At 55.7% G+C, this 24913-nt stretch overlaps 1 protein-coding gene across 4 annotated transcripts in view; it reads right to left on the bottom strand.

Annotated features, from left to right (window-relative positions):
• Positions 1–215: 215 nt before the first annotated feature.
• SEMA4D (semaphorin 4D) overlaps positions 216–24913 on the bottom strand; it is a 122836-nt gene continuing 98138 nt past the window's right edge. For 3 of the 4 annotated variants that reach the window (XM_082618239.1, XM_082618241.1, XM_082618240.1), the window contains 7 exons: positions 23820–23995; positions 23573–23729; positions 22354–22576; positions 21448–21563; positions 16037–16209; positions 15905–15948; positions 12693–15036 (listed from right to left, as the gene is read on the bottom strand). In XM_082618239.1, the coding sequence (XP_082474365.1) occupies positions 14108–15036; positions 15905–15948; positions 16037–16209; positions 21448–21563; positions 22354–22576; positions 23573–23729; positions 23820–23995 (1818 nt within the window). In that variant the 3' untranslated portion in view covers positions 12693–14107. Of the gene's footprint in view, positions 1665–2036; positions 2135–5976; positions 6187–12324; positions 12535–12692; positions 15037–15904; positions 15949–16036; positions 16210–21447; positions 21564–22353; positions 22577–23572; positions 23730–23819; positions 23996–24913 lie in introns of those variants that run through there. The other variant, XM_082618242.1, reaches the window with a different exon arrangement.

Raw genomic sequence — 24913 nt, 5'->3', positions numbered from 1 at the left:
GAGGGTTCGCTTGTGTGACTTAATGCTGAGTTGCCCTGGCCATGGTGTCACTTTCCTGACAGGGGCCACTGCTGCAGGTGACACAGTGACCTACTCTGTGCTGATGGTACCACAGAAGGCAGGCAGGCTTCCCAAGTACAGACACGCTTCACTGAGCAAACGTAGAAAGAACTCTTTATTTTCTTCCACCAGTTCAGAGAAAACTCATCCTCATAACCGCATTTCCCACCAGGACCCTGCGTGCTGATGTTGTGATAACTGGAAGTGTCTGTCTGTTTTGTTGGGCGTGAAAGTGCTCTGACTGTATCCAAACTTGAGAAGAATCATAGCACCAAGGAGAGGGCCCCCAGTCTTGGAGCCGTCCACTCCACAGCTGTGGTGGCTGGAGCCTACCCGCACGAGAACCACAGCGAGGGCCGATGGGTGTTTCACCAAAAACCCGTCACAGTGCGTGGCGGTCCGTGAGCCAGCTCGGCGTCTGCTGGCAAGGTGGGCCAGCAGCTGGGTGGGCAAATGGGACAACTTTAACCCCAAAGCCAGCCGTCCTCAGAAGCCTTGTTCAGAACGGATCCTCTAGGTGACTGGCTGGAAATGCGTGCTGCTCTTGTACGAAGGTACCCAGCTTCAGGACAAGGGGGTCTGGAAACGGCTGTGGTCATGAAGCTGAGGAGACATCCATTTGCTAGGGTCACAAGAGAGTACAGCTTAACAGAGGTTTTGGTTTTATGATAGACTGGCATTCCATTAAAAAACGTCATTCCACAAACAAAAAGTATCTGTAAGGTTACAGGCTGAGCAGCTTCGGCCTTCACATTTATACACACACACGGCAGCGTCCCCAGGTGCAGCGTGAACCACTAGGGACCCCGAAGCGTGTGTACAGAGTAGCCTCGTCAGACCCGCACCGCTGCGAGAAGAGCGACTGTGACCCGGGAGATGCACACAGCTGACCTGCTGGCTTTTCCTCCTCACACAAGCTCGGTGCCCGGGCCGTGGCCGCCGGTGCACAGGTGCACACTGGGAGCTTTAGAAAACAGGCCGAAGCTCTGACATCAGTGAGGAATAACACAGAGTCTCTTCAGTCCATGTTTGTTAGCTCCTGAGTTGGGACCTCAGCACTCAAGGTTTAAGGCAAATTCTTGTCATTTGAAGCCTTGCCCTTCCCTGTCCCTTAGAGTCGAGGGGCTAAGTAGGAAGGTGGCTCCACAGCAGTAAAACCAGCAGTTACGAGGGGACTGGGCTGTTGAGGGGGCAGGGGACGGCCCCTTCGCATGACATGAGATCAGTCAGATGGTGAGGCGTGGCCTGTGGAGCGTAACAGCAGTACCTCTGGGGGAGGGACCGTCACGCACACCGCCGTCTTAACCAGAGTTTCTGTCTGTAGCCTGTTAACACCTTTTCGGTTTCCTGTTGCTGCCAGACAGGCCATTCTGTCCCATCTAAGCACCTAATTAAAAGAGGTTTCGGCTACTGGCGCAGGTTCACTCAGGCCTCCGTGTTCTCCACTGAGCAGCCCTGATGGCCTCGTCCAGCAGCAGGTGAGATGGCGAGGCAGCTCACTGCCCTGGGGGCCTCCAGGGCTGCATGGCAGGTGACAGCAAGGTCGGCTTGGGGTTGGAGTCAGCACTGCCTCCTGGTGGCTAGGTGTCCTGGTTACAGCGTTCCTGAAAGAACAACGTGGACTTCGAGTTCCTGGCAGAACGGGAGGGCCTCGAGCCCCCTTCCCGTGTGCTCCCCGTGGGGTCTAGGGTCCCGCGGGAGGGAAGCCTGGTGTGCTGAGCTGTGTCTGGGGGTCGCGGTGGCCGTGGGGGCTTCTCGCCAGAACCAACTGGCCCTGCCTGATTTCAGTTTCCCGTAAGGGCCCCACCCTGCGCTGACTCCCTTCCGGGGATCGGCTCCAGGCTGGACGGCTGCGGGTGGCAGGGGTGCAGGTTTCAGAAAGCAGAACTGCTCAGTGGGCCAGCAGGAAGCACGTGGGGCCCACTGGCAGCACGGGCCCCCCAGACCCCTGCCCTCCCTCGGGCCCGGCCACGTACCCACTCCTTCCTCCAGCTGTGCATCATGCGGTCGTGTTCCCCGACCACGGCCCTCCAGGTGGCGAGCTCTCTGGTCCACCTCTCCTGCTGGGTCGCCTCTGCAAGACAGAGGCGGGGCTCCAGGTCTCAGCTTGCCGGCCTTCACGGTCCCCCGGGGGCCCTCCATGCACCGAGGCTGTGCTGTGAGCTAGGTGACGCCCCTCTGCGGGGCCGAGCCGGGCCGAGGCAGCCAAGTGGGCAGGGGTGAGGCGTTGACCCCTCAGGCCTCGCCTTCCTGGCTGCAGGGGCTTCCACAGTCAGTGTCCCCTGCCTGCCCTTCCCCGGGCCACCACCTCCCACGGCAGCTGCTCCCCAAGGTCACAGTGGCCCCAGCCCCACATCTCACTGGCCCTTTCTGTGCAGCCTGGAGCGGGGCTAACTCCCCACACCTCACGGGCAATGCAGATACTCTGGGGCTCGGGGCAGGCAGGGGCGGCTGCTGCTTCCCTCGGGTGAGGCGGGGAGCTGAGGTTCAGACAGCTGCTCGGTAATGAGGTCTGGCGCCCCCTTACATCACGTGCTACTCGCCCCGCACTGCCCTCCTTTTGTGTTTGATCCTGAATTTCGAAAATGAGTCACTTGTAGGGGTTGTCAGGGTGGCATGAGTCTGAGAGCCATAGCTTTGCTCTGTAGTAAAAATGCACCCCGTCATTGCTTTCAACTATAGCTCATGTGACTCATTTCAGAAATGGGTTCCAGGGACTTCCCTGGTGGTCCAGTGGGAAGACTCCGGGCTCCCACTTCAGGGGGCCCGGGTTCGATCCCTAGTCGGGGAACTGGATCCCGCATGCATGCCGCAACTAAAGATCCTGCATGCCGCAACTAAGACCCAGCGCAGCCAAAATAAATTTTTTTTAAAAAGCAAGAAAGAAATGGGTTCCAAAGACCTGAGTCCTTCAGACAGTAAGTCGAACTCATACCCTGAGTGGAGCTGAGCAGGCCCAGTGGTGACGGTACCCATACGACCAGCCCTCGGCTGGAGCTGCCCCCTCCCAGGACCACAAAGGGAGGCACGCAGAGTTGTGGACGAGGGCCCTTAGTGGCCCTTCCCTCCAGGGGCCCTGCAGGGGCTCCTGACTCAACACGTGGGAATCCGAATCCCAAAAGAAACATTTCATCTTCTAACACATCCTCACCCACCACCACCCGTACCTTCAGTAAACATGGTGGGGTCTGTGGGGAGATAGAAGATACTGAGTTGTCTTAACTGTGCTCATGCCCTCTGCTGGATTTTGGGGCTACTGTCCGTAGAGTGACTCAGGTATACATTTTCTTGCCATCCAAGTCAAGCCCTGCTCCGTACTGGCTGGTGAGCTGCGTGACCTTGGGTGAGTCACTCAACCTTCATCATCTGTGAGCTGTACCTTCCTTATAAGGCAGCTGAGTTAGATGAGGTCAAGCAGTAACGGCCCCAACTGCCTAGCTGCTTCTCTGGCTGCTCCTCCTTAGCTATTTGCTGATAGCACCGTTCACTTGACTTCTGGATAAGAGGTCACAATTTGTAAGGCACACTTAGGACAAGATTATTCATTTTATCTTGACAGCAACAGGCAAGGGCATTCTACAGAAATGACAGGAACGGAGGTTCTGGGTGGGAGCGAATACTTGTAACTTCCTTTTCTCTGTAACCCCCACTTAAAGGACCTTTTAAAATATGTACATTGACATATAAACTCTTGAAAAAGGACAGAGAATAGGAGAGGAAACAGCGAAAACCTGAAAGCTGAGAGGCAGAGGGACTGGTGGAAACGGCCCCCGGCAGAGTCAGCAGACCCCAGCACACAGGGTCCTGGGCCAGCAGCGGGGAGACGCTCGGGAGCTCGGGCAACAGGGAGTTGGCGCGCAGGCTGCCTCAAAGGCTGTGCAGAAGCAGAAGCACGTGGCCCCCAGGGCCCTAACCTCTCTGCACAGCCGGGGAGGTGCCCCGCCTCTGCTCCAGAAGACACTGTGGTCATGGAGAGCACAGGACAGGCGCCCTGGGCAGCACCCGCACTAAAGGCAGACAGGATGGTGGGCTTTATGTACTGAGTGATGAGGCCCCAGCCTCTGGCCAACCTAAGTCCTCACTGATGGCCCAACCTGAGCCCTGGACGGCCTGCTGCGCCCAGTGTGGGCTGTAGCCGGAGGCCCTCTGCACGACAGTGGACGGGTGCGGGGCAGACCAGCCTCCTCACTAGCGCACGTAGGAATCTCCTGGAGGAGTTAACACGAGGTGCTCCCGGGACCTCTGAGTCGCTGCGCATTTCTAACGAACTCCCAAGTAGCAGGAGTGCTGCCTGTCCAAAGACCGCACCTTGGGTAGAAAGGGCCTTGTAGGAGGGATCTTTTTTTTTTTTTTGCGATACGCGGGCCTCACTGTTGTGGCCTCTCCCGTTGTGGAGCACAGGCTCCGGACGCGCAGGCTCAGCGGCCATGGCTCACGGGCCCAGCCGCTCCGCGGCATGTGGGATCCTCCCGGACCGGGGCATGAACCCGTGTCCCCTGCATCGGCAGGCGGACTCTCAACCACTGCGCCACCAGGGAAGCCCCATGTGCTGCGCTCTTAAAATGTAACCAACAATCAAGGGTCCCAAGACTTCTGAGGGAAACTAAGACAAAACCACCAAAAAAGGTCAACTGGGAGGGAAACGAAAACTGGAAAATCCTCTCCATAACCCTCAGAGAGGGGAGAAGACACTGCATCCACAAGACAAGAAGAGAATGCACTCATGACAGAACAAAATGAAAACCTCCGAGTAATAAAGTGTGAGAGTGGGATGAAAACTAACAGGTGTGCAAGATAAAGTTGAGAAAAGCTAACAGAAGCAGAGGTGACAGGAAAGAGAAGACGGACCACCCCAATAGCCCAACATCTTGGAAAATAGTTCCAGAAAGAACAGGAAATGAAGTGGAGAAAAGTGAATAAGTGTTGAACGCTTCCGAAAGTTGAAGGCAGGGGCTTCCATGTGTGACGGGGCCCAGCCAGGCGCGCACCTGCACAGCGCTCAGAAAGACAGTGGTCACACAGGGTCACTGGCAGGCCCCCAGGGGCCAGAAGACGGGGCCAGCCTCACACACCAGGGAATGACTTTCAGGCCAGAACTCTCTACCCTGCTGGACTCTCTAAGTGTGACGATGGAGAAAAGACATAGCCTCTCAAAACGCTGACTCCCCCCAGACACCCTGGGTGTACCAGAGGAGACACTTCACAGAAGAATGAAATCGAAGAAAGGAAGGAACGCCGGGAAACACAGCATGAGATCCAACATCAGAGGAATGGAACCTCTAGCCTCAGCGGGAGAGGGCCAGTCCCAGGGAGGTACTTGGCTTCTGGTGCAGAGGTTCTGGGGATGCTGACCACAGGACGCCAGTATGTCTGTACTGACTGGGGACTGAACTGCAGGGTCTGATGTGGAATTAATGACAAGTATGAACCAAGCAAGTAGGAATCGGCACAGTGGTTACCTACGCGGGAAACAAAAGTACAGGAGGGGAAATCATCACAGACTACGGGGTCGGCCAACCTAATAAGGTTAACACAGGGAATTCCCTGGCGGTCCAGTGGTTAGGACTCCGCGCTCTCACTGCCCAGGGCCTGGGTTCAATCCCTGGTCGGGGAACTAAGACTCCACAAGCCATGCAGCCAAAAAAAAACAAAAAAATGATTGAGTCTTCTATTGGGAGGACGGGGGATTGGCAGCCAGCATGCATTCATGTGTGCACATGGGTACAGGTGTGTGCGTGTGCAGGTGTGTGTGTGCACACACACATGCATGCACCCATGAGGCAGACTGAAAAGCTAACTCATCCATGTTCGTGAAACCCTACAGGTAATCCCCAGACTGAAATGTTCCCATGCAAGTCTGCTGCTCGAGGGACAAGGGGAAATAGTGAAGAGGCGAGGCTAGGAGAGCGCACTTACCGAGTCTGGTCACGGTGACCCGCACCTTGGAGGTCTTGTTCCCCGCCGTGGCGAGCGCGGAGCAGCAGTACTCGGCGCTTTCCCGGAGGGCGTCTCGCAGCCAGCTGAGCACGTGGGCCCTGCCATCAGGCAGCACGTGGGTTTGCGCGGGGACACACACCTCCAGCTCTCGCCCGTTCTTCTCCCAGAGCAAGTGAACGTCCGCAGGACCTGGGGGCACACAGACCATCTTCACCACCGGGACCCCCACTAGGGGTCATGGGAACCATGGGAACTATCCTGGCACAGGAGATGGGGGCTTCCCCGATTAGGGGCCTCGTCCCAGCTGGACTCAAAGTGACAGTGCAGTTTTCCCGTAAGTCCCTGTCCTTCCCCTGGAGGAGGCCTGGGGGTGGTTCCCCACTGTGGTCCCCAGTTACCCTTGGGAGCAAAGGGGTACAGACACCTTAGTGCCTTGTGCCCCATGGCTCCCTGCCCTCTGGCCTCCTTGTCCAAGGACCCAGCTCCCTGACAAATGCCTGCTGTTCCGCGTGGACAGCACCGCCCCAGACGGGCAGGCTGTGAGGCTGACCCTGACCCAGACCTGATCACAATCCTGCCTGAGAATCAGCTTTTAAAAGCTAGATTCCATCTCCGATGCCCGCCAACCTGGGAAATCACATAAAACACGATTTCATGCAGGATGGACAGCAGTACAAGGCATACATCTGCCTGTGGCTGGGGTTCATTGAGCAGGAAAAACAAATGATAGCGCCACAGGATTAAAAACCAGCATGAGAACAGCCGGCATCAGGGTGTGCTTGCGTGCGGGAGCCTGTGTGAACGGCCAGGTGGGAACGGTGGTGGGCAGACATTTCTCTGTCACGTGCTGGGCTTTTTAGAAGGGGGAGAGACCTCTAGTTTAGATATGATTACTTTTGATGGATTCGTCGCCAGTCAGGTCCCCGTGTGACCAACTTAGGACCTATTCACCTTTGTGCAGTCCCTGCATCAGTGACCCACCACGTTCAGGATCCTCAAAGAACCTTCCTCCCAAGGGAAGGTAAGACCCTTGAACCGGACAATCCTAGGAATGAATCCGAGACACTGATCAGAACCCACTGAAGCCATTTCTATTGGAAATCAGGAAATGTCCCACAAGGGGTCCCCTGAATGCTGTGGCAACCACCCGTGTTGTCACGGATCAGGAATCACGTTAAAGATTTAGTAACACGAAAAAGTAACAATAACATTATATTAAATCAAGACCATATGTAAGTACATTGTGTATGTATGTACGTGTGTGTGGACACAGGCACGTGAGAAAAGGCCTAAAAGCGGCCATTGTGCCAGTGGGGCTGCAGCTGGTTACACTTGGGGGGGACTAGGTTTTGCTCTTCATACCTTCCTGAAGTTTCCAAATTCACCACAACAAACAAATACTGATTTTATGATAAAAATAAAATGCTATTTGGAAGAAAGACACGTTACACAGGCTCTGGAGGGAATCCTGAAAGCTGTTCAGAAGCGTTTTACACAGTAGCCCCTAGCCTTCCTGGCCCAGTGGACGAGCCCTCAGGGGTCTGTTTAGTTGTTTTCTGGGCAGGATTTCTGGGATTTCTGGTGTTTTGTTCTATCACTATAATTTTGCATAATATAACTTTTTGTATAATATACAAAACAAAGCGTTCTGTACTCTACCCATAGATAACTCCATACATACTCTCCATATACATTCAGATGTACATACTTGTACATACATGCACACGCACATGCACACAGCCCCACGTCTGTGTGCATCTGCCTGGGTGCCTGTCAGTCGGACAGAGGTACTTCCTGCCTTTAACTGAATGCACTTGGTGACACCATGTTCCATTTAGTCATTCCCTGGCCAGCAGGCACCTTGGTGGAGTCTAACTTTAAAAGCTGATATGCCCGAGGCATTATTGATTAAGAATGCGAGACTCGTCTCTGAATTTCAGACACTGAAGTCGGTTCTCATCCCCTCACCTGGCTCAGTGGTGCTGTGCACCGAGCCCCCCAGGACGGGGGCCACGAACATGGGTCACAGGAGCCTCTGGAAGGTTCTCATGACTGACACGGGGACAAAGACCCTGGGTGGCTTGAGCTGGGGATGATTCGTCTCCCCGAACCACATGGGCCAGGACCTCTCAGGAGCCGAATTCTCCTTCCACCCACAGCGGCCGGGGCTCACACAAGGACAGAAACCACATGTACCTCCACAGTGAGGACGGCGTCAGGCACCGTTAAATGTTCTCTACATGTGTACTGAACGGTAGCAGAACATATCACATATGTTAAAGTACTTACGTTCCATTTATTCTTTTTAAAAACTATCCAACTCATTCCGAAGGCAGAGAAGATTAAAGAGAGAGGGAAAGCGACAATTAAAACCGGTCAGCAGGGCCACCACATGACGTCAGCAGGCCAAACCCACCCGTCCCACAGGGGCCCGCTCCTCGGAAGTTCGGGGCCACCAGGAGTCTCGGGGCCCAGCCCACCTCGGGATTGCGGGTTTGTTGGCTCCGTCCTGCCCGCACCTCGACCCACACCGTCTAAGGAAACCCACTGGTGTAGAGTTGACTCTACTGTGTGACAAAACTAGAATCCCCCCGAGCAATGGCCCCTCTCCGAGGGAAGCCGGCCCATCCTAGAGGCGGAGGGCCTGAGAGTCCCCAGCTGGAGGGGGTTGTGATGGGATCCACCCTAAGTCCTCAGGCCACGTCCTGACAGCTGCCCCACTGCCTTCCGTGCAGCTCCAGGCAGCCAAGCCTTCCTCCAGGCATCCTCCGTGTGGTCAACTCTGGCCCCAGGCCAGTTGCCCTGGGGCCAACCCACCACCCATACTCACGCCCAGGGTCCTTCCAGCTACTGGGCGGCTGGGTGCACCCCTGGGGGGGGCGCTCTTCTCCGAGCACCCAGAGGCTGCATGCACCAAGGACACTCACTCCGGATTCCCCGGCGTGGCCCAGAGTTCACACCTGTACAGAAACCAAGAGAACCTACCCGGGAGAGGAAAAGGGGCTCTCCCAGGTCTCCACCACCCCAAGGTCATCAGCTTTCCTCCTCAAAGTGTCTCAAGCCCGTCACACAGGTGCTGGGGCCCTGTGGTCAGCTGAAGAGTGACCCCCAAAATATCCAGATCCTAAACCCTGGGACCTCAGGTGGCAAAAGGCGCTTTACAGACAATGTTGTGGGCCATGTCGGAAGGAGTGGGAGATGCCTGCACGGCTGCCAACTTCACGGGGTCGCTGCAGGAGCGCCGAGGCCCAGGCCACTTCTGCCCCTCTGACCCCGGTGGCTTAAAGGGCTCTGATTTCTAACACTGTAGTTAAAACATGAAAGGCCATCCGAAACCTGAATATGCAAATGTCACCCAAAGTTGAGAGGTTTAAAAACAACACAGGTCTAACTCTGATATAGAAAAACAGTTGTATCAGGAATGAGGGTAGGGCCGTTAGGGTAAAGAGAAGTTCTACTTTTGTTAAAAAATTATATAGATCTATTTCTGTCTGTATATATGTGCATGGTGCGTGTGCAGACACACGCTTTGCACAGATGTGCATATGGACGCGTTATCAATCGTTGTTACACATACAGGCCTGCCTTGTTTTACTGCGCCTCGCTTTACTGCACTTGGCAGACACTATGTGTTTTACAAATTGAAGGTGTGTGGCAACCCTGCATCGGGCAAGTCTATCGGCGCCATTTCTCCAACAGCATTTGCTCAGTGTCTCTGTGTCACATTTTGGTAATTCTCACAACGTTTTAAACTTTTTCATTATTATTATAATTTTATGGTGACTGTGGTTGGTGAACTTTGATGTTACTATTTCAGCTTGCTGAAGGCTTGCTTGATGATTAGCAGTTTTTAGCAATAAAGTCCTTTTAAATTAGGGTACATAATGTCATGGCATACTTAATAGACTATAGTATAGCGTAAACGTAACTTCTAGATGCATTGGGAAATCAAAAAAATTGTGCAACTCGCTTTATTGCAATAGTGGCTTTATTGCGGGGTCTGAAACTGAACTCACAACATCTCCGAGATGTGCCTGTATGTTTTATCTGTATTTTTAGCCAAAATAAAGGTAAATGTGCTCATGTGCACGTAGTGGGAGATTTCTCTGCTTATCTGTACTATTCTAATTTTCCCACAAGGAGCATGGATTATTTCAGAAAAGTGAAACGTGACTACATGCCTTCATAATTTCTCCAGCTCAGAACCCCTTTTCTGTATTTGTCAGTATTTTCCTAACTCCCCCTAACTGGGCACATACATCGCTTTCAAACGGAAGACAGCCAGCAGTTAGGAGACGCACCCCAGAACCTGGAATTTGTCTTCCTTACACTGAAGACTCAGGGCCTGTGAATGGAAGTATGGCCACAAGGCACATCATGCAGAGTGCTTTGGACCAAAAAGAAACACACACACACACACACACACACAGATGTGTGCATACACGTCCACACAAGAACAGACATACACACACACACATGTGCACAGAGATATGTCAGCAGACAAAGCACACACACATATCCATGTACACACAAATACACACATCAACATACAGACACACAGGTGCGCACACACACTCCACCAGCATGATCTGGAGATGCAGAGAAGACAGTAAGCTGAGAAGCCCCTCCGAGCCACCCAGCCGCGAGGCCACGCCCACCGTGAGAAGCCGACCTGGCCTTAGCTGGGCCAGAGCTTGAGCCACTGTGACATGGTTCCCTAAGCCCAGCTCTGCAGTGACACTCAGACCGAGGCCACGTGGGAGCAACCTGGACGAGGAGGTGCCTGCAGGCAGAGGCAGGAGCCAACATTTCTGCAGAGCCGCAGCCTTACAAGAAACTTGGTCTTTAGTTCTGGTGCCTTCTGGGACTTGGGGGAGGGGATGGCCAGAGACACTGCCTTTTTAAACACTGTGCACTTGAACACCCACAGTGCACAGGGAACCGGCTTTGGCTACTGGGCTAGGTTGAGAGGAAGAGGGCAGCGCCTGCCTAGATCTGGACGTGTCACTGGGGACACCCAACCCAGTGACATGCGGCAGGATGAGCCTGGGGACAAGGCCTGCGTGGGGCCGCAGACAGAAGGGACATGCTCCCGTCCACTCTGCCCCTCAACAGCAGGCTGCCCTCGGAAAAAGTAGGTTCCCCGAGTGCAGACATGAAACCGCTCTGTTGAGGGGCGGGGTCCTCGCAGGCCCAGCTATGGGGTCCCCAAGGGCCTGTGTCTGCCAGCAAGGGACCCTGGTGTCCCCAGCACTGAGCCTCCCCGCCTTCCCACCACCGAGGAGGGTCCCCAGTGTGACTGTGGAGGACCCTGCCACTGTGGGTCAGGCCTGGGGGCCTGAAGCAGTTCCCGGGCCCCTGTCCCAAGGGAGTCAAGTGGTGGAGAGCAGCACCCAGGTGACCCGGGGCCACACGGACCCACCCCTTGCAGGTCTGTCTGCAAAAGTCACCTTCACTGGCAACTTCCCTGCCCACTGCCCGAGGCCCAGGCAGGAGTCACCAGTGGCCACACGTGCGGGGTCAACAGTGGACAGAGCCACTCAAAGGCTTGTGAGCCAACTCCACGGGGGATCAGGCAGCAGCGTGACACCCAGAAGCTTCTCACAGCTTGCTTAAATTCTCAAAAACAGGAACAACATGAGATTTGCTTGTCCTTCTAACTTCATTCCTTGCCTCTGAGCAAAGAGAACAAGCCGCCAGGCCCGGAACGTGCCACGTGCTTTCTCTCCACAGCTACTGATGAGTTAGAAGACGGCACCCTGGGGAGACCGGGCCACTGGGCGCTGCCCAAAGCCCAGGACAGACTCGGAATGTGGGTTTGGCTGACGCCCCATCCCGATACCATCCAACACAGTGCCAACGCCTCCTACATCCGAGGGGGCATGCCAGACTCCCAATCTTTTCTGCATTTAAACATCTTGAAGCAAGTTGTTAAAACGATTCCCATTCTGGAGACACTATGGTTCATGTTTTAAATCTCCAAACGCCACATACATCAAACCCAAATTGTTAGCCGACAACGAAGTAACCCTATATACCAGCAATCGGCAAGCTGCCATTTGTAAATGAACTTTGGTGCCCGCGCAGCGGCAGCTTTCAAGCTACAAGGCAACAGCTGAGTAGTTGCAACAGAAACCATGGCCGGAGAAGCCAAAGAAGTTTGGCCCTTTGAGGAAAACACGGGTCGGGCCCTGCTGTCCACAGGAACAGCCTCAGGGTAACAGTTTAGTGTCGCTGGGGACCACGGGAGAGGTGCAGCCAGGAAGGCCGTGCTCGTGGAGGAGGCCCCCACTGCCCGCCCCCCACCTGGACAGGTGCCCCGCTCACCTGTGGCGTGGCAGAAGAGGTGGAAGGTCCCCAGGGCATGCACGTGCTGGGCCTGGTCGCTGAGCAAGGGCGGCAACAAGGTGACCTGCAGGCGGCTGTCAGGCCCCGGGCCCGAGGCCGGCCAGGGGCTTCGGGGAGAGGAAGATGAGTCAGGGACCAGACAGGACAGGGAAGAGGACCCCGGAGGAGGAAAGGGCAGAGGAGATGAGGCTGCGAGACAGAGGACAGAAAAGAGAGAGGGCTCTGAGGCAGAGGTCGTCAGGAACGCACCGCATGCCACAGAAGGGGCACAAAGTGCAAGAAAGAAAGGGGCCCAGGCCGCGCGGGGAGGCGGCGGCGGGAGAGCCACAGGGAACCACGCGCCCGCGTCGAGGATATAAGCTTCTGTTTATTCGGTTACTTTCCGAACGTATACAATTCAAAGTAGAAAAATAAAAACAAAGTAAATCTTATAAAACACAAATGTTTACACCAAAACGGTCGAAGCCCATCATGCTGGAAGATGACACTGTCCACACAGGCTACACACACACTCAGAGTTTATTGCTCTTTGCCACGGAAAGAAAGGCTCCTCTACGTGGGTGTCCGGAAAGCAGGAAATGTGGAGCGTGACGTCGGTGATGGTTAGACTGTGCCGCCCACTTGCACCTTGAAAGAGGGCGCCAGGCCTGGCAGGTCCGTGGCGGCGGCATTGGTGGGAGGGGCGCTGTGCTCACCAGCAGCCTGGCTGTCCCCGGCCGTCCTGCTCCCTTCCAGTTGTGGACAGCTCGGTGAGGCCAAGGGGAGAGTCTGGGCGGGCAGAGAGCATGAGATGGAAGCAAAAAGAAAAAGGAGATGTTCAGATGACCAAGACGTCCTGGTGAACGTTCTGTGTGGGCAGCAGGTTTTGACCAGTGGCCGTGGGCACTGGATTGTAACTCACTCGTCCTCTCAACTCTGGGCCGGCCCGGCTCCACCCAGAGCACGCTGGGGGCCACATCTGTCCCTCCAAACCCTGCCCGGTGTCGTGGGACAGTCCTCCACAGCCTTCTCCTCAGAAGAGTTAAAACAAGAGTAAAAAAAAAAAGGTACAGAAAAAAAGTCTCTCTGAAAACGATGCTTCCCTTAAGGAACAAAATTTAAAAAAAAAAAAAAAAAAAAAAGGACGTGCTCAAGACATGGTTTTGTCTACATTTCTAAAAGCAGAAAAGAATGCATTTAGCAAAAGTAAGATTATCCCTGAGAATCTTAAGCAACATAAGCCATACCTTTACCCTAATATACAACAAAATCCAGAAGATGTACATCTTCCAAATATTAAAACATCTGCTTTAGTAATTTAAAAAATGAACGACCCAACACGCCAACATAATTAAAGCAAAAATCCTAAAAAGTAATTCTGTGGAAGAAAAGGTTCGTGCCAACCTGGACAACAAGCGATAAGTTACCAATCTGATAAACTAAAACGTCATTTCCAATCTGGAATTCAATTCTCTTTCAGTGGCTGCTACAAGGAGGGGACGCTCACGGCCCAACTCTTCCTTGGCCAGTGGCGGCCCGGCCGTCTTCCCGCCACAGAGCGGCCTCGGGCGAGCCTGCAGGCATGACTCCAAGGGCCCCACCGACCAGCAGGCCGGCCGCGATGCTCGCCGTTTTCCGAAAGGACAAAGAGAAACCAAGTCACAAGCGCGACCCAAGAGAAAAGACACAGAAGACTGAGGTTCGTTGACCACGGCTACCTACGCAGCACTGGACGGGGGACTGAACTGGCAACACGAAGACCTCCCGGGGAGCAGCGGGCGCCTCAGTCCCCGTCCGCGTCCGAGTCGGCGAACTTCAGCTCGCACTTGACGTCGAATGGCCGGTCCCTGACCGGGAGCTCGTCGATCTTCTGCGAGTCCTCCCGGTCAGTGGGCAGCCTGCTGGCCATGGTGTCCTGTTCTGTCTCATAGCCGGTGTCCAGGGCCGGCTTGGGCTGCCCCCCGTTCTGCTGGGAGAAGCTGCCCTGCTCCACCAGCGTCTCCTTCACGCTCTGTTCGCAATCCGAGAAGTCCGACGTGGGCTGCTTCTTCCCGAGGAGCATGGCCGAGCGGAACTTCAGACACTGTCCGGGCAGGTAGCCCTTATAGCAGTTGTAGGTGAAGAGGCAGAGGAAGAGGACAAAGAAGAAGAGGAAGAGAACCATGAGGAGGCGGTTGTCACTGGTCTTGAGATACATTGTCTTCTCCGAGTGGACCTGGGGGACCGTGTCGATGACAATCTTTGGTTCACAGGACATGCTGGTGGGCCCCTCGGGGCTGGAGGGCAGGGCGATAGCACTGGGAGTGGTGACCTGCACGGCTGGGGTCTGGGCAAAGGAGCCTTGGGTGGGGCCCGCTGACGCTTTGGAGGTGATCCTACTCCCTTCTGTCCGTGTGACCGGCGAGGTGGAGGCCACCGGAGTTCGAGGGACCACCTTGACCTGCAGAACGTGCTTGGCCACCACCTGCAGCACTGTCTTGTTCTTGACCCTCTCCTCAGACAGGCACTGGTACACCCCACTGTCTCCTTCCGACAGGTTGAAGATGAGCAAGTTCTTCCTGCCCACCAGGCTGTACTTGGGGCTTTCGGCCTTGAGCACGCCATTCTGGAACTTCCACACCACCCGGGCCAGGTTGGACTTTTGGGAGCATTTGAGTTCTGCTGTGCCACCATGCTTGAAAAAATGCTGCAGGTAACTTTCTTTAATTTTATCTGGAACATCAAAATAAACGTGCACAGCATCAACAACCCTGCTTGATACTTCCTTCAAAACTAGGTTAACACGCACAAGAGGACACAAGAGTTTCACCCTGTGGAGCAACATGGAATCTTCCAGAACGGCAAGGAGATAAAGACATGCGTGACGGAAAAGCAAAGATTAAGACCCCAATGGCAGCCGTCGGGGACAAAGAAAATGAAGGCAACTCTGAGCAGAAGAAATCCTGTTTCGCACCCTGATTTCCCAGGAGAAAACTCCCCAGGCCAGGGAGGCTGGGCAGCGGTCAGCTGTGCCTTCTGGTGGCGGCGCTGCATCGAACAACGGGGCTTCTGCTAGCGGCCGCCGGGTGTGCTAGCCGTTCGGTGGGCCTTGGCGCCCTCCTCCTAAACCTGTCTTAACTGATGACAGCTAGCGAGCGGGTTAGGGATGGGAAGGCAGGGGCCCAGGGCACGCCTGCCTTCAGCTGGGACATGCCTGACCTCCTGGCAGGGGTGGGATCCCCCGAGGGGAACGGGGACTAATCTCATGAGTTCCTCCCTCCCGTTCACAAGAGGTGTAGGTTTTGTTTAACGCGCCCCAAGCTAAGCAGAAGAGAGAGGATGCATCTCAAGCGCAGACATCACAGTTTGGGATGGAGAGTGCCTTCCAGTAAACAAACACACTCTGCGCGGCTTCAACATCCTGTTCTGTGATAAAAGGGACAGAGAAACATCCTGGGGTCTGCCACGAGATTACTTGACCTCTGTTCCGAGTAGAGAAAGAAAAACAAAATGTACGAAATGCCACACCAGCAAAGCATCATGAAATGGTGACGTGACCTGGCCGTCCCTGAAGAGAAGGCAGCGAGGAGGAGCAACTTACCGGGGCAGGCAGACGCATCCCCGCTCATTTCCTGAATCAACCCCCTGCAAGACAACCGGGCACAGGTTACACAGTGCACGCGCTTGATGCCACGGGGCTGGGCGGAGCGCCTGCATGCAGGGGGGCCGGTACCTGCTGGGGCCGTCGGTCTGGTGCAGGGCGATGCAGGCGGCCGTGGCGGGGCTCCAGGCGCAGTAGGGATCGCGGGCCAGCACGCAGTCCTCGCAGGTGCCGTGTTTTCCGCAGAAGGCCACGGGGGCCTGCACCACGCCCGAGTTGGAACCGGCATAGACAAACCTCCTGCCCTGTGGGTGTGAAACAGATGAGAACGGTGGGCACTGGGTGGGGGCGGCCCTCAACGCGTCCGGTGCTTGTCTAGCTCATGGGCAGTGATGACAAAGCATCGTCCCGAGCTTCTGGAGGAGGAAGTGGAATGAGGCCAGGTTAGATCCAAGACAGATCTGCACGGCAGCGTCGTGACAGACGGGTGGATTTCGGGCGGCATCCACAGGCTAACTCACAGCGTGCTGGGCCTTGGTCCAGATCCCTCCCCTCCCCCGTCCGAGCACCCACCCTCATCCTACCCGCCAGCAGTGCATCTCTGCACCTCCTCTGCCCGCTCTGTGTGTAAGAAGACCCGCTAGCCTGACACTCCCGACTGCCCTCCCAGCCTCACCAGACCAGAGGCCAAAGGGCACAGCCTCCAAAGCCCGTCTCGTGCCTGCAACACGTGAGCACCAGCACACAGACGGCCCGTGTCAGTGTGGGAATCCAGCGGGGCCGCAGTGAACACAGGTGGAGAGTGAACAGAGCTCTAGTAAACGGAGTTCAACAAGTAAGGAAGCATTCGTTTCTCACGCATCTACGTTTACGAGAAATGAACGCGGCTGGGGAAATGGACAGCCACGCTCAGAAGTAGAGAGCAAAGCGGGCTCCTCCGTGTTCTGGAATGCTGGGCCTGGGACGTCTCCACCCGCAGGCTGATGCCGCCGGCGCCCGCGGCACTGGCAGGGAGCCGGGCGCACGGGCAGTTGGGGCAGGCTGATTTTCTCATGGAACTCAGCTAGAACGAGGGCTCCCCCAAGGAGTCCACCTGAAGCCCAGCAGCAGACCCAGGGCTGGCAATTCACATACGGCATTTTCTCTCTCCTTTGCTGATGAGCCTCAGTCTCACCCTGATGCTCTAGAAAGGCCGTTGATTAATGTCCAAAGATTCCCAAGTTGACACAGAGCTTACTTAGTATTTTAAACACAGATCTATCCTCTGAGGACATGTTCTGAATTAATTTCAGAGTCTGGCTGGAGTGCAAAGGCCCTGGCGTTGCCCCAGATCTCCTGGCCTGTGATGCCTTGAAGGCCCAGGGGTCACAGACCCACCGTGTGTGAGCACAGCCGAGAGAGGGCAGTCCCCTGTGCAACAGAGTCAAACTGTGATGGCAGGTGGCAAAGAGAATCAGGCCCAGTGCCAGCCTATCCATGTCGGCAGAGACCTGGGCAGATGAGGCCAGGTGAGCCCATAGTCGTAAGAAGGAATCAGGACGACACCCTGTATCACAGTTGGGATCACGTGGCTCAGAGGTGAGGAAATATTTCCTGGGGAGACCGGCCAAGTGGGCAACTTCAGTGGGGTCCTACGGAGGGGCCCTGGAGAGGGCTCGGACACTCATGCAGAGTGGAGCAGGTGGCCTGGGGAGCCCCACGTGACCCCTGCATCTTCCTCGCACCACAGCCTGCTTGGCCTCCAGCCCTCGCTCCGCAACAGGGCAGGGCCTCCCCGATTCCAACGAATGTGGATGGGAAGGGGACAGAAAAGTGGCTTGAGATCCCACGGCAGCAAGCGCTGCAGGCAAGGCCCATGGGTGGACATGCAAGTCAGTGGGCGAGAGGCAGCCGGGTGTCGGTGTAGCCTCAAGGTCACCCACAAATAAGAGTCAGCCGCCGCAGGGGCTGAACACGGCCCCCAAACTCTTCAACTCCTCCTTCCAGGAGCTGGGGCTTAGCTCCCCGCCCCCCAGGTGGACTGGATCCACAGACTACAGGGTGTGGGGACAACGTGGAATGAGAAACCGAGTAACTCTGAGAAGTCATTGAATCCATGTCTCCGAGACAGTGGTCAACTGTCAAACGCTCAACCCCAACTTCAACACGAGAAAACATCAGATATGCCCAAACCGAGGGGCGTTCCACCAAACGCCGATCCGTCCTCTCCAGATGTGTGAAGGTCACCAAGATGAGGGCAGACGGGAGCCGTCAGACAGACGCCGAGGGACAGGCCACGGGGGGCCCTGGAGTCAAAAAGCAGGTCATGAGAACGCGGGGATTGGGCGTGTGGAGGTGAGTGCAGGCGCTGCACCAGCGGGCCTCCTCGGTTAGACAGGCGCGCTGGGGAAGGGCCGCAGGACCCCTGTACTATTCACCCCAGCTCTTCTGTGAGAGAAAACAAGCCGGCCGGGTACCACCCGGCACCTGTGAGATCTGCTGAGTGCACACGTGCCCAGGTGCCCTCCTGCTGGCCCCCTTGCGGGTCCCCACCCTCTGGGTGGCTGTGCCCTCAGCTGCAGCACCGGGCTCTCTCAGTCACATCTCGGTCTCTGTGTACACAGGTGGGTGATCGTGGGTGGACAGGGCCAGAGCTGGAGGAGCTCCCACCTTTGCTATACAGGTGGCACCTCACCATCCAAGTGCGCCCCGGGAAAACCACACTCAGCCTGCTCCATGGGCCCAGAGCATGCCTGCCATGTATGCACAAGAGGCTGGAGAACACGGCTGTTCATGAGGCAGGGGGAGAGGCAACCCAAGTGTCCACCAGTGGGTGAATAAACCAGACGTGGTGGAGGCATGGGATGGAATACTATTCAGCCCTGAAAAGGAAGCGTGAACATGGATGAACCTTTAAGACATCATGCTGAGTGAAATAAGCTACTCACAAAAGGACAAATGTTGTAGGATTCCACTTATATCAACACGAGGTTCTTAGAGCAGTCAAACACACACAGACAGGAAGGAGAATGGTGGGTGCCAGGGGCTGGGGAATGGGAGGGAGGGGGGAGTCAGTGTCTAATGGGTCTGGGGTTTCAGTTTTGTAAGATGAAGAAGTTCTGGAGATGGGTGGGGATGAGGGTTGCACTATGAGAATGCACTTAATGGTGCTCAAGTGTACACTCAAAAATAATGAACGTGGTACAATTTATATGATGTACACTTACCACAATAAAAACAAAAAACAAATGCACTTGTCAGGGGAGGGCAGGTAGTGACAAGGGACCCCCCTCCCTGGCAGCCCTACCTGTGCTCCCCCAGCCCTGTGGCAGCTGCTCGTCAGTTTCCTGCAACGAGAGCCAGGCATGATCGACCCAGAAGAGGCTGCGGGTGGGGAATGGGGACGGGGGAGCAGGTGTCTTTTTACCCCGAACAGCCGCTGCCTGCTGCCACGGCAGCACGGACAGCACTCTGAAGCCACCCTAGCCTCCCACTAGCCCAGGAGAAGGTGTGGGACCCCATGGGCACCGAGCCGCATCCCAGCACAGTGGAGTCTCCTGTGGGAACAGGCAATTCACTGCCCGGGGTGCCAGGCTCCCTGCATGGCTAGCCCCCGGCCACATGACCAATCCTGACCTCAGGCAGGTGAGCACAGGACTGACCTGCCAGACCTCCCACAGGTGGTCCTGCCCCCTCCCTCCCTTCTCCTTCCCCCATCCCTCCCATGGGATTAGCACCCACACGCCCTGGAAGACTTGGGTTCGGGATGGAAGGGCCAGCTGGGTCTGTGAATGATGTCGTGGGGCAAAGCCGAGCCCTGTTCTCATCACACGTGTGCACTGGGGGCCTGGCCTTGGTTCTGATGAGTACTAGACCATCTGGAGGCTTTGAGGGTGCTTGCCCCAGCCGGGCTGAAGCACCTGAGCAACGTGGCAGTGGTCAGAAGGGCTCCTAGGCTTCCCTGTTTCAACAACGATGCAGGTGAGCCCAGGGGAAAGGGGGCCCAAAGCACCCACCCGAGAGGTACAGATGTCTGGTAGCCTAACCCCATTAGGCTATTTCGTCTTCCTTCCCTTTTAGAACTGGAGCGAGAAAACACACACTGCGGCGGCCAAGAGGGGAGGTGACCCTGCTACGGGAGTCTGAAAACCAGATCCAACTCCTCAAGCTCATGACAATGGGGAGAGGACGAAAGACCGTGTGTGGACTTTGCAAATACGCGCCTGACCGAGAGGTCGCCCTCTTTTCTTTCTCGCCTGGCTATCGGGACCCCCTTCCTACTGCCCACAGCCCAGGGAGGAGTGAGCCTGGGCCCCACGAGCCAGGTGGAGGCCCCAGCCTGGAGCCAGGGAAGGGAGGATGCCCTGAGGAGCTGGAGGAACAGCCTCTTTCCAGCGTGAAGAGAGGATGGCCCAGGAGCGTCCCGAGTCAAAAGGGAAAATCTCAGCAACAGGGCGACGCCATACGGAGCAAGGACAGCCTGGCTTGGTGCTCCCAAGCAAGGCTTTACAAACAGGGTGCAGGTGGAAGCAGCCAAGCGATGGGTGGGCCTGCAGTGGAGGGGAACTCGATGCATGGCCAGGCTACCAATTTCTGATGCTGATCAGAGCCTGTCGGCCCAGGTGTCACAGCATGTGGAGTCACAGGGCAGGGCCGGGACAGTCCCAGGGGCTGCCGTCCCTCACCGTATAGATGAGGAAACCGAGGCAGGACTGGCCCACCCAGGATCACAGTCACGCACCTGGAGCCAGGACGTGGACGAGGTCACCCGGTGCCCGGCCTGAGCTCTGCTCTTCACTCCCCACCCCGGCTGTAAACCGGGTGGCACACTTCCCAAAGGCCACTCTGGATGTACAGCAGGGGACAGCCTGTGGACCACAGGGCAAATCCAGCCCGCTGGCTGTTTCTATACGGCCCATCAACTAAGAGTGGGTCTCACATTTTCAAACGGTTGAAGAAAAATCAAAATAATAATATTTTGTGACATATGAAAATTCCATGCACTGCAAAGCTCAGTGCCTGTACATGAGGCTTTGGTAGAACATAACAGGGCTCACTTGCTTCCAGACTGCCCACGGCTGCTCTCAAACTGCAACAGCATGGGCATCAGAGCCTCCAACATTCACTCTTGGCCCTTTCCGGACAAAGCGGGCCGGCCCTGGTGAAAGAGACAGCGCCTCATGAAACGGGGCTTTACAGACACGGCGCGTCGTTACTCAGAGGACGCGTTTCTGTGCAGATGAGGAAGCTGCACGGAGGGCACCCCCACTGACTGGGTCTTAACCCTCACCAAGTTCCGGCACAAGAAGTGTTTTCACAGGCCAGTGAGCCCCCCGATGGCATCGTACATTGGTCCCAACAACTCAGGGAGGTTCTGCAGCTTTTAGGACACAGTTTGCCTTCCCTCCACCCCATACCCCACAGCTCATGGAAGAACTTTCCTTAAGAGCCTGAAGGTCAGCTCCTCTAGGCCAGATGGACGACGGGGCCTGCCTGGCCCAGCCCAGCCCAGCCTGTGGTCACCGAGACGTGGGGCCATCCAGCCGGCCACCCGGTCACTTTACCTTCTTGGAGGACAGCAGCAGGGTCTGGACAGGCTCGAAGTCCTGGAAGAGCTGTGTCTCCTCGATGATGTGGATGTCGTTCTCAAGGCTGATGGCTTTGTGCAGGGCGCCCCGGTCTGCAAGGTCAAAGCTGCAGGTTACTTACTCCCCAGGAGGAGAGGACGGTGCTGGCTCCGTCGGCCACGCAGCCAACGGTCACTCTTCTGCCTCCCATTCCTTCCCCCAGTAGGAGGCTTAGAAACAGATGTTTTTGCATCAGACACAGAAAAGGAAAAGCCATCAGCAAAATAAACAACCGGACTGACATGGGTCATCCCATTTTTATCTGAAAAATAAACAGCCCTCTGTTGACTTCAATACCCCTCATCAGAGTACTGGACACCGTGTCCTCCAAACAAACATGACGTGGTTTTTGGGCTGCACTGGCCTCTGAGGGTGCCATCCTTGTGCCAGGAGCCCCAGGTAGGGGAGGCTGGTGGCTGGGCAGCACCCAGAGCTGACCACAGAGCCTGCCAGCTGCTGCTGTGCCTGGCTGCCAAGACCGTTCCAGAAGACTTGTGTCGGAGTCTACGGACCACCAGGAAAGGTGTGTCTCCCATGGCAGGTCAGGACAGGTGTCAGGCAGGGAGGTAGGACGTGCCCGTGTGCCGGCTCTCACCAGCCTCGCTTCGCACCGCCCAGACCTACCACACCGGAATTTCTAGATCTGGGCCAGGACTCGCATTTTTAACCAGCGCCCCAGGTGTTCTGATGGTCACAGAGATCTGAAGCCACCTGGGTGTGGTGACTTCTCAGAAACCCTTCTGTGCTATAACAAACCACTCAGGCATCTGGGGGAGGTGCTGGCTCCGGGCAGCAGAAATGAGCTGGACTCACCCATGTTCTTACCCAGGGCCCGGGACCCACCTGTGGTGACAAACATGACATCATGGACCGTCCCGTCCAGGGCCCGGGTCCTGTCCACCACGATCTGCGTGTAGTTCACGTCACTCTTGATCAGCCGGGGCCTGTTGTCTATCGGGGTCACGGAGTCATCCATCAGAGGGTGGTCTTTGACAAACTGCAGAGTCTTGTCTGGGAGGTTGAGGGAGCTGGAGAAGTTGGCCGCACGCGCCTCCCGGTTGATGCACTGAAGGGAGCAGACCATCCGTTACCGCGGGGTGCACGGGCACGTGGCGCGCGCTCTGCACAAGAGGGGAGGCTTCCCCGAGGTGAAGAACTTAGGACTACACGGTGGATTTCTCGAAAAAATGGAAACGCTGAGGTGACCTTTCCTCAGGAATCTGAAGACACAGTTATAAAGCAGGAAGGAAATGCAACTGTCTTTCTGTCCACAAGACACAAGTGTCTCGTGATACAGTCAATGAAGTAATTTTCATCCATTCATAAGTGAGAGAAGCATATCACACTTTTGAAATTGAAAAATACACACTTATCATTCCACAGCTCTCCCAGAAGAGAAGCCTCTAAAAGTGGCTAAAAATAGTCCAATTCTAAAAATAAATAGCATAAAGGTCAAGAGCGCAAAGGATTCTTTTTCCTGTCCTAGTTCTTGATGTGCGTAAACCAAAATTCACGACCACAGGTGAACACCTTTTGCTTAGAGATACGCATGAAAGGAACTGACCTGTGTTAGCAGAGACGTACCCCCGAGAGGGGGACCATCCTGGGGGAGTGAGCTCCAAGCACCAGGCCACTCTCCCAGGTCACAACCCCACCCATGGGCCATGTACACGGCCCAGCTCACCAGTCACATAATAAATGGATGCAGCCGCATCGGCCTAGACACCCACACTGATTTCTACATAAAATTCACTACTCTTAAGAGAAAGAAAAATGTGACTCATATTAACGAATGCAGAGTATCGCTCATCCCTTTGCCAAGAAATCGTGTGTTTCTCTGCAAGAAACAGAAAATGAAAAAGCTCTAATTTTATTACGCAATGTTAATCCCACAGAACAGTTGGGCCAGCCAGAAGAGCTTTCTTGTTCGGGCAGTTTGTAGCCACAGCTGTTACACAACACACCAATGAGAAAAAACCAGGAAAAGGAGAGCGTGCCCGCAGCCCTACCCAGTCCCGGGTGGGCGCCCACTCCCCGTGGAGAGAGAGCCCGGTCCACTCACCGCCCCGGGCCGCGGGGTGGGCACGGCCCCGTTGTAGCGCACCCACTTGGTGTGCGACTGCTCCACCGTGGCGCTCTGCATGTACTTCCCACGGGAGAAGACCGCCTCGGCTGTGGACAGGTTGTAGGCGCACACGGCCGACAGCCCCACGTTGTTCCTGGGGAGGAAAGGGCGACGTGACTGCCCTGAAGTGGGGGGCGCAGCGAAAACACCCCCAACCCACCCACCCACCCACCCGGGCACTCACAGCTGTGGGGTGAAGACCCCATAGAACATGGGCTCCTTCAGGCCGGGAGACCTGAGGACAAAGACGTCTCGCAGCACGTTGAAGACGAGGTTGCTGTCCGGCCGGGAGCAGATCAACCTGGCCTTCAGGAAGGAGGTCCACTTCTTCTGTAAGGTCCTCAGGCCGCCCTGGTCCCCCTGTAACCCCAAAGACACACGTGGTAGGAGGAGGGCAGACTTCCCCTGTGAGCAGGTGATAAGTGATGTACTTGGGCCCAAAGCAGCTCTGCCTGAATGAAAGGAAGCCAAGGCTGAAAAGGAAAGCCGGCTGCAGACGACTAGTGACGCCAGCAACTCCCTTCATGTCAGCTCGGGTCATCGATTGAAGCGCAAAACCAAACCAACAAAGCCCTCTCGACGAGCAGGCTCCCAACTGCAGCTAGAACAACCGTTCGACTCTGCCCACACTCTGTGTCACGCAGCAGACCCCCGCCATCCTTGCACATGTTCACTGCTTTGGCCCTTTGGCTCATGTGCATATCCAGACTCACGACCCGTCCGTGAGTGACTGGCAGAGCCAGGGGCTAGTGCATGCACAGGCTCCCCAATCCGTCTCAGGCCAATGTGTATTAAGTGTGGTCTCCCCCAAAAGGCGCTCCTTGTGGGAGATCAAATTTTCACTCCCTTCCAGCCCCCAAGTTATCTGCTGAGGTGCTCTGGTCCTGCCAGTTTCTCCAAAACACTTTTTAGTGAACTGACCACCAAGCAGCAATCGTGAAACACCCCTGACATGACTCGGTCTGGAGAGAAATACTGAAACTCTTACAACTGGATGCAGAAGAACGTGAAATCGACGTACCCTCACTTATTCTGGACACAGTGAAAACGCACCCCTCCCCATCTTTACGTTGGAATGGAAAAACCCCAATTCCAACAGAATTTGGTTAACACGGTACAGAAAAGCTAACTTTTTATAAACTGGGGGAGGTTTGAGGGAGGTGTGTTAAGAGCAGAGCCCTGAGGACAGTCATCGTCACACACGGGGCGGGTGCTCCTGGGGTCTCCAGGGAGGCCCGCAGGGAGGACAGGGGCCCGAGCCCTCGGCCCGTCCGCACT

The sequence above is a fragment of the Mesoplodon mirus genome (genome assembly GCF_964341445.2).
Source record: "Mesoplodon mirus genome assembly, chromosome: 1".
Taxonomy (NCBI): Eukaryota; Metazoa; Chordata; class Mammalia; order Artiodactyla; family Ziphiidae; genus Mesoplodon; species Mesoplodon mirus.
This window is presented reverse-complemented; position numbering and strand designations above follow the sequence as displayed.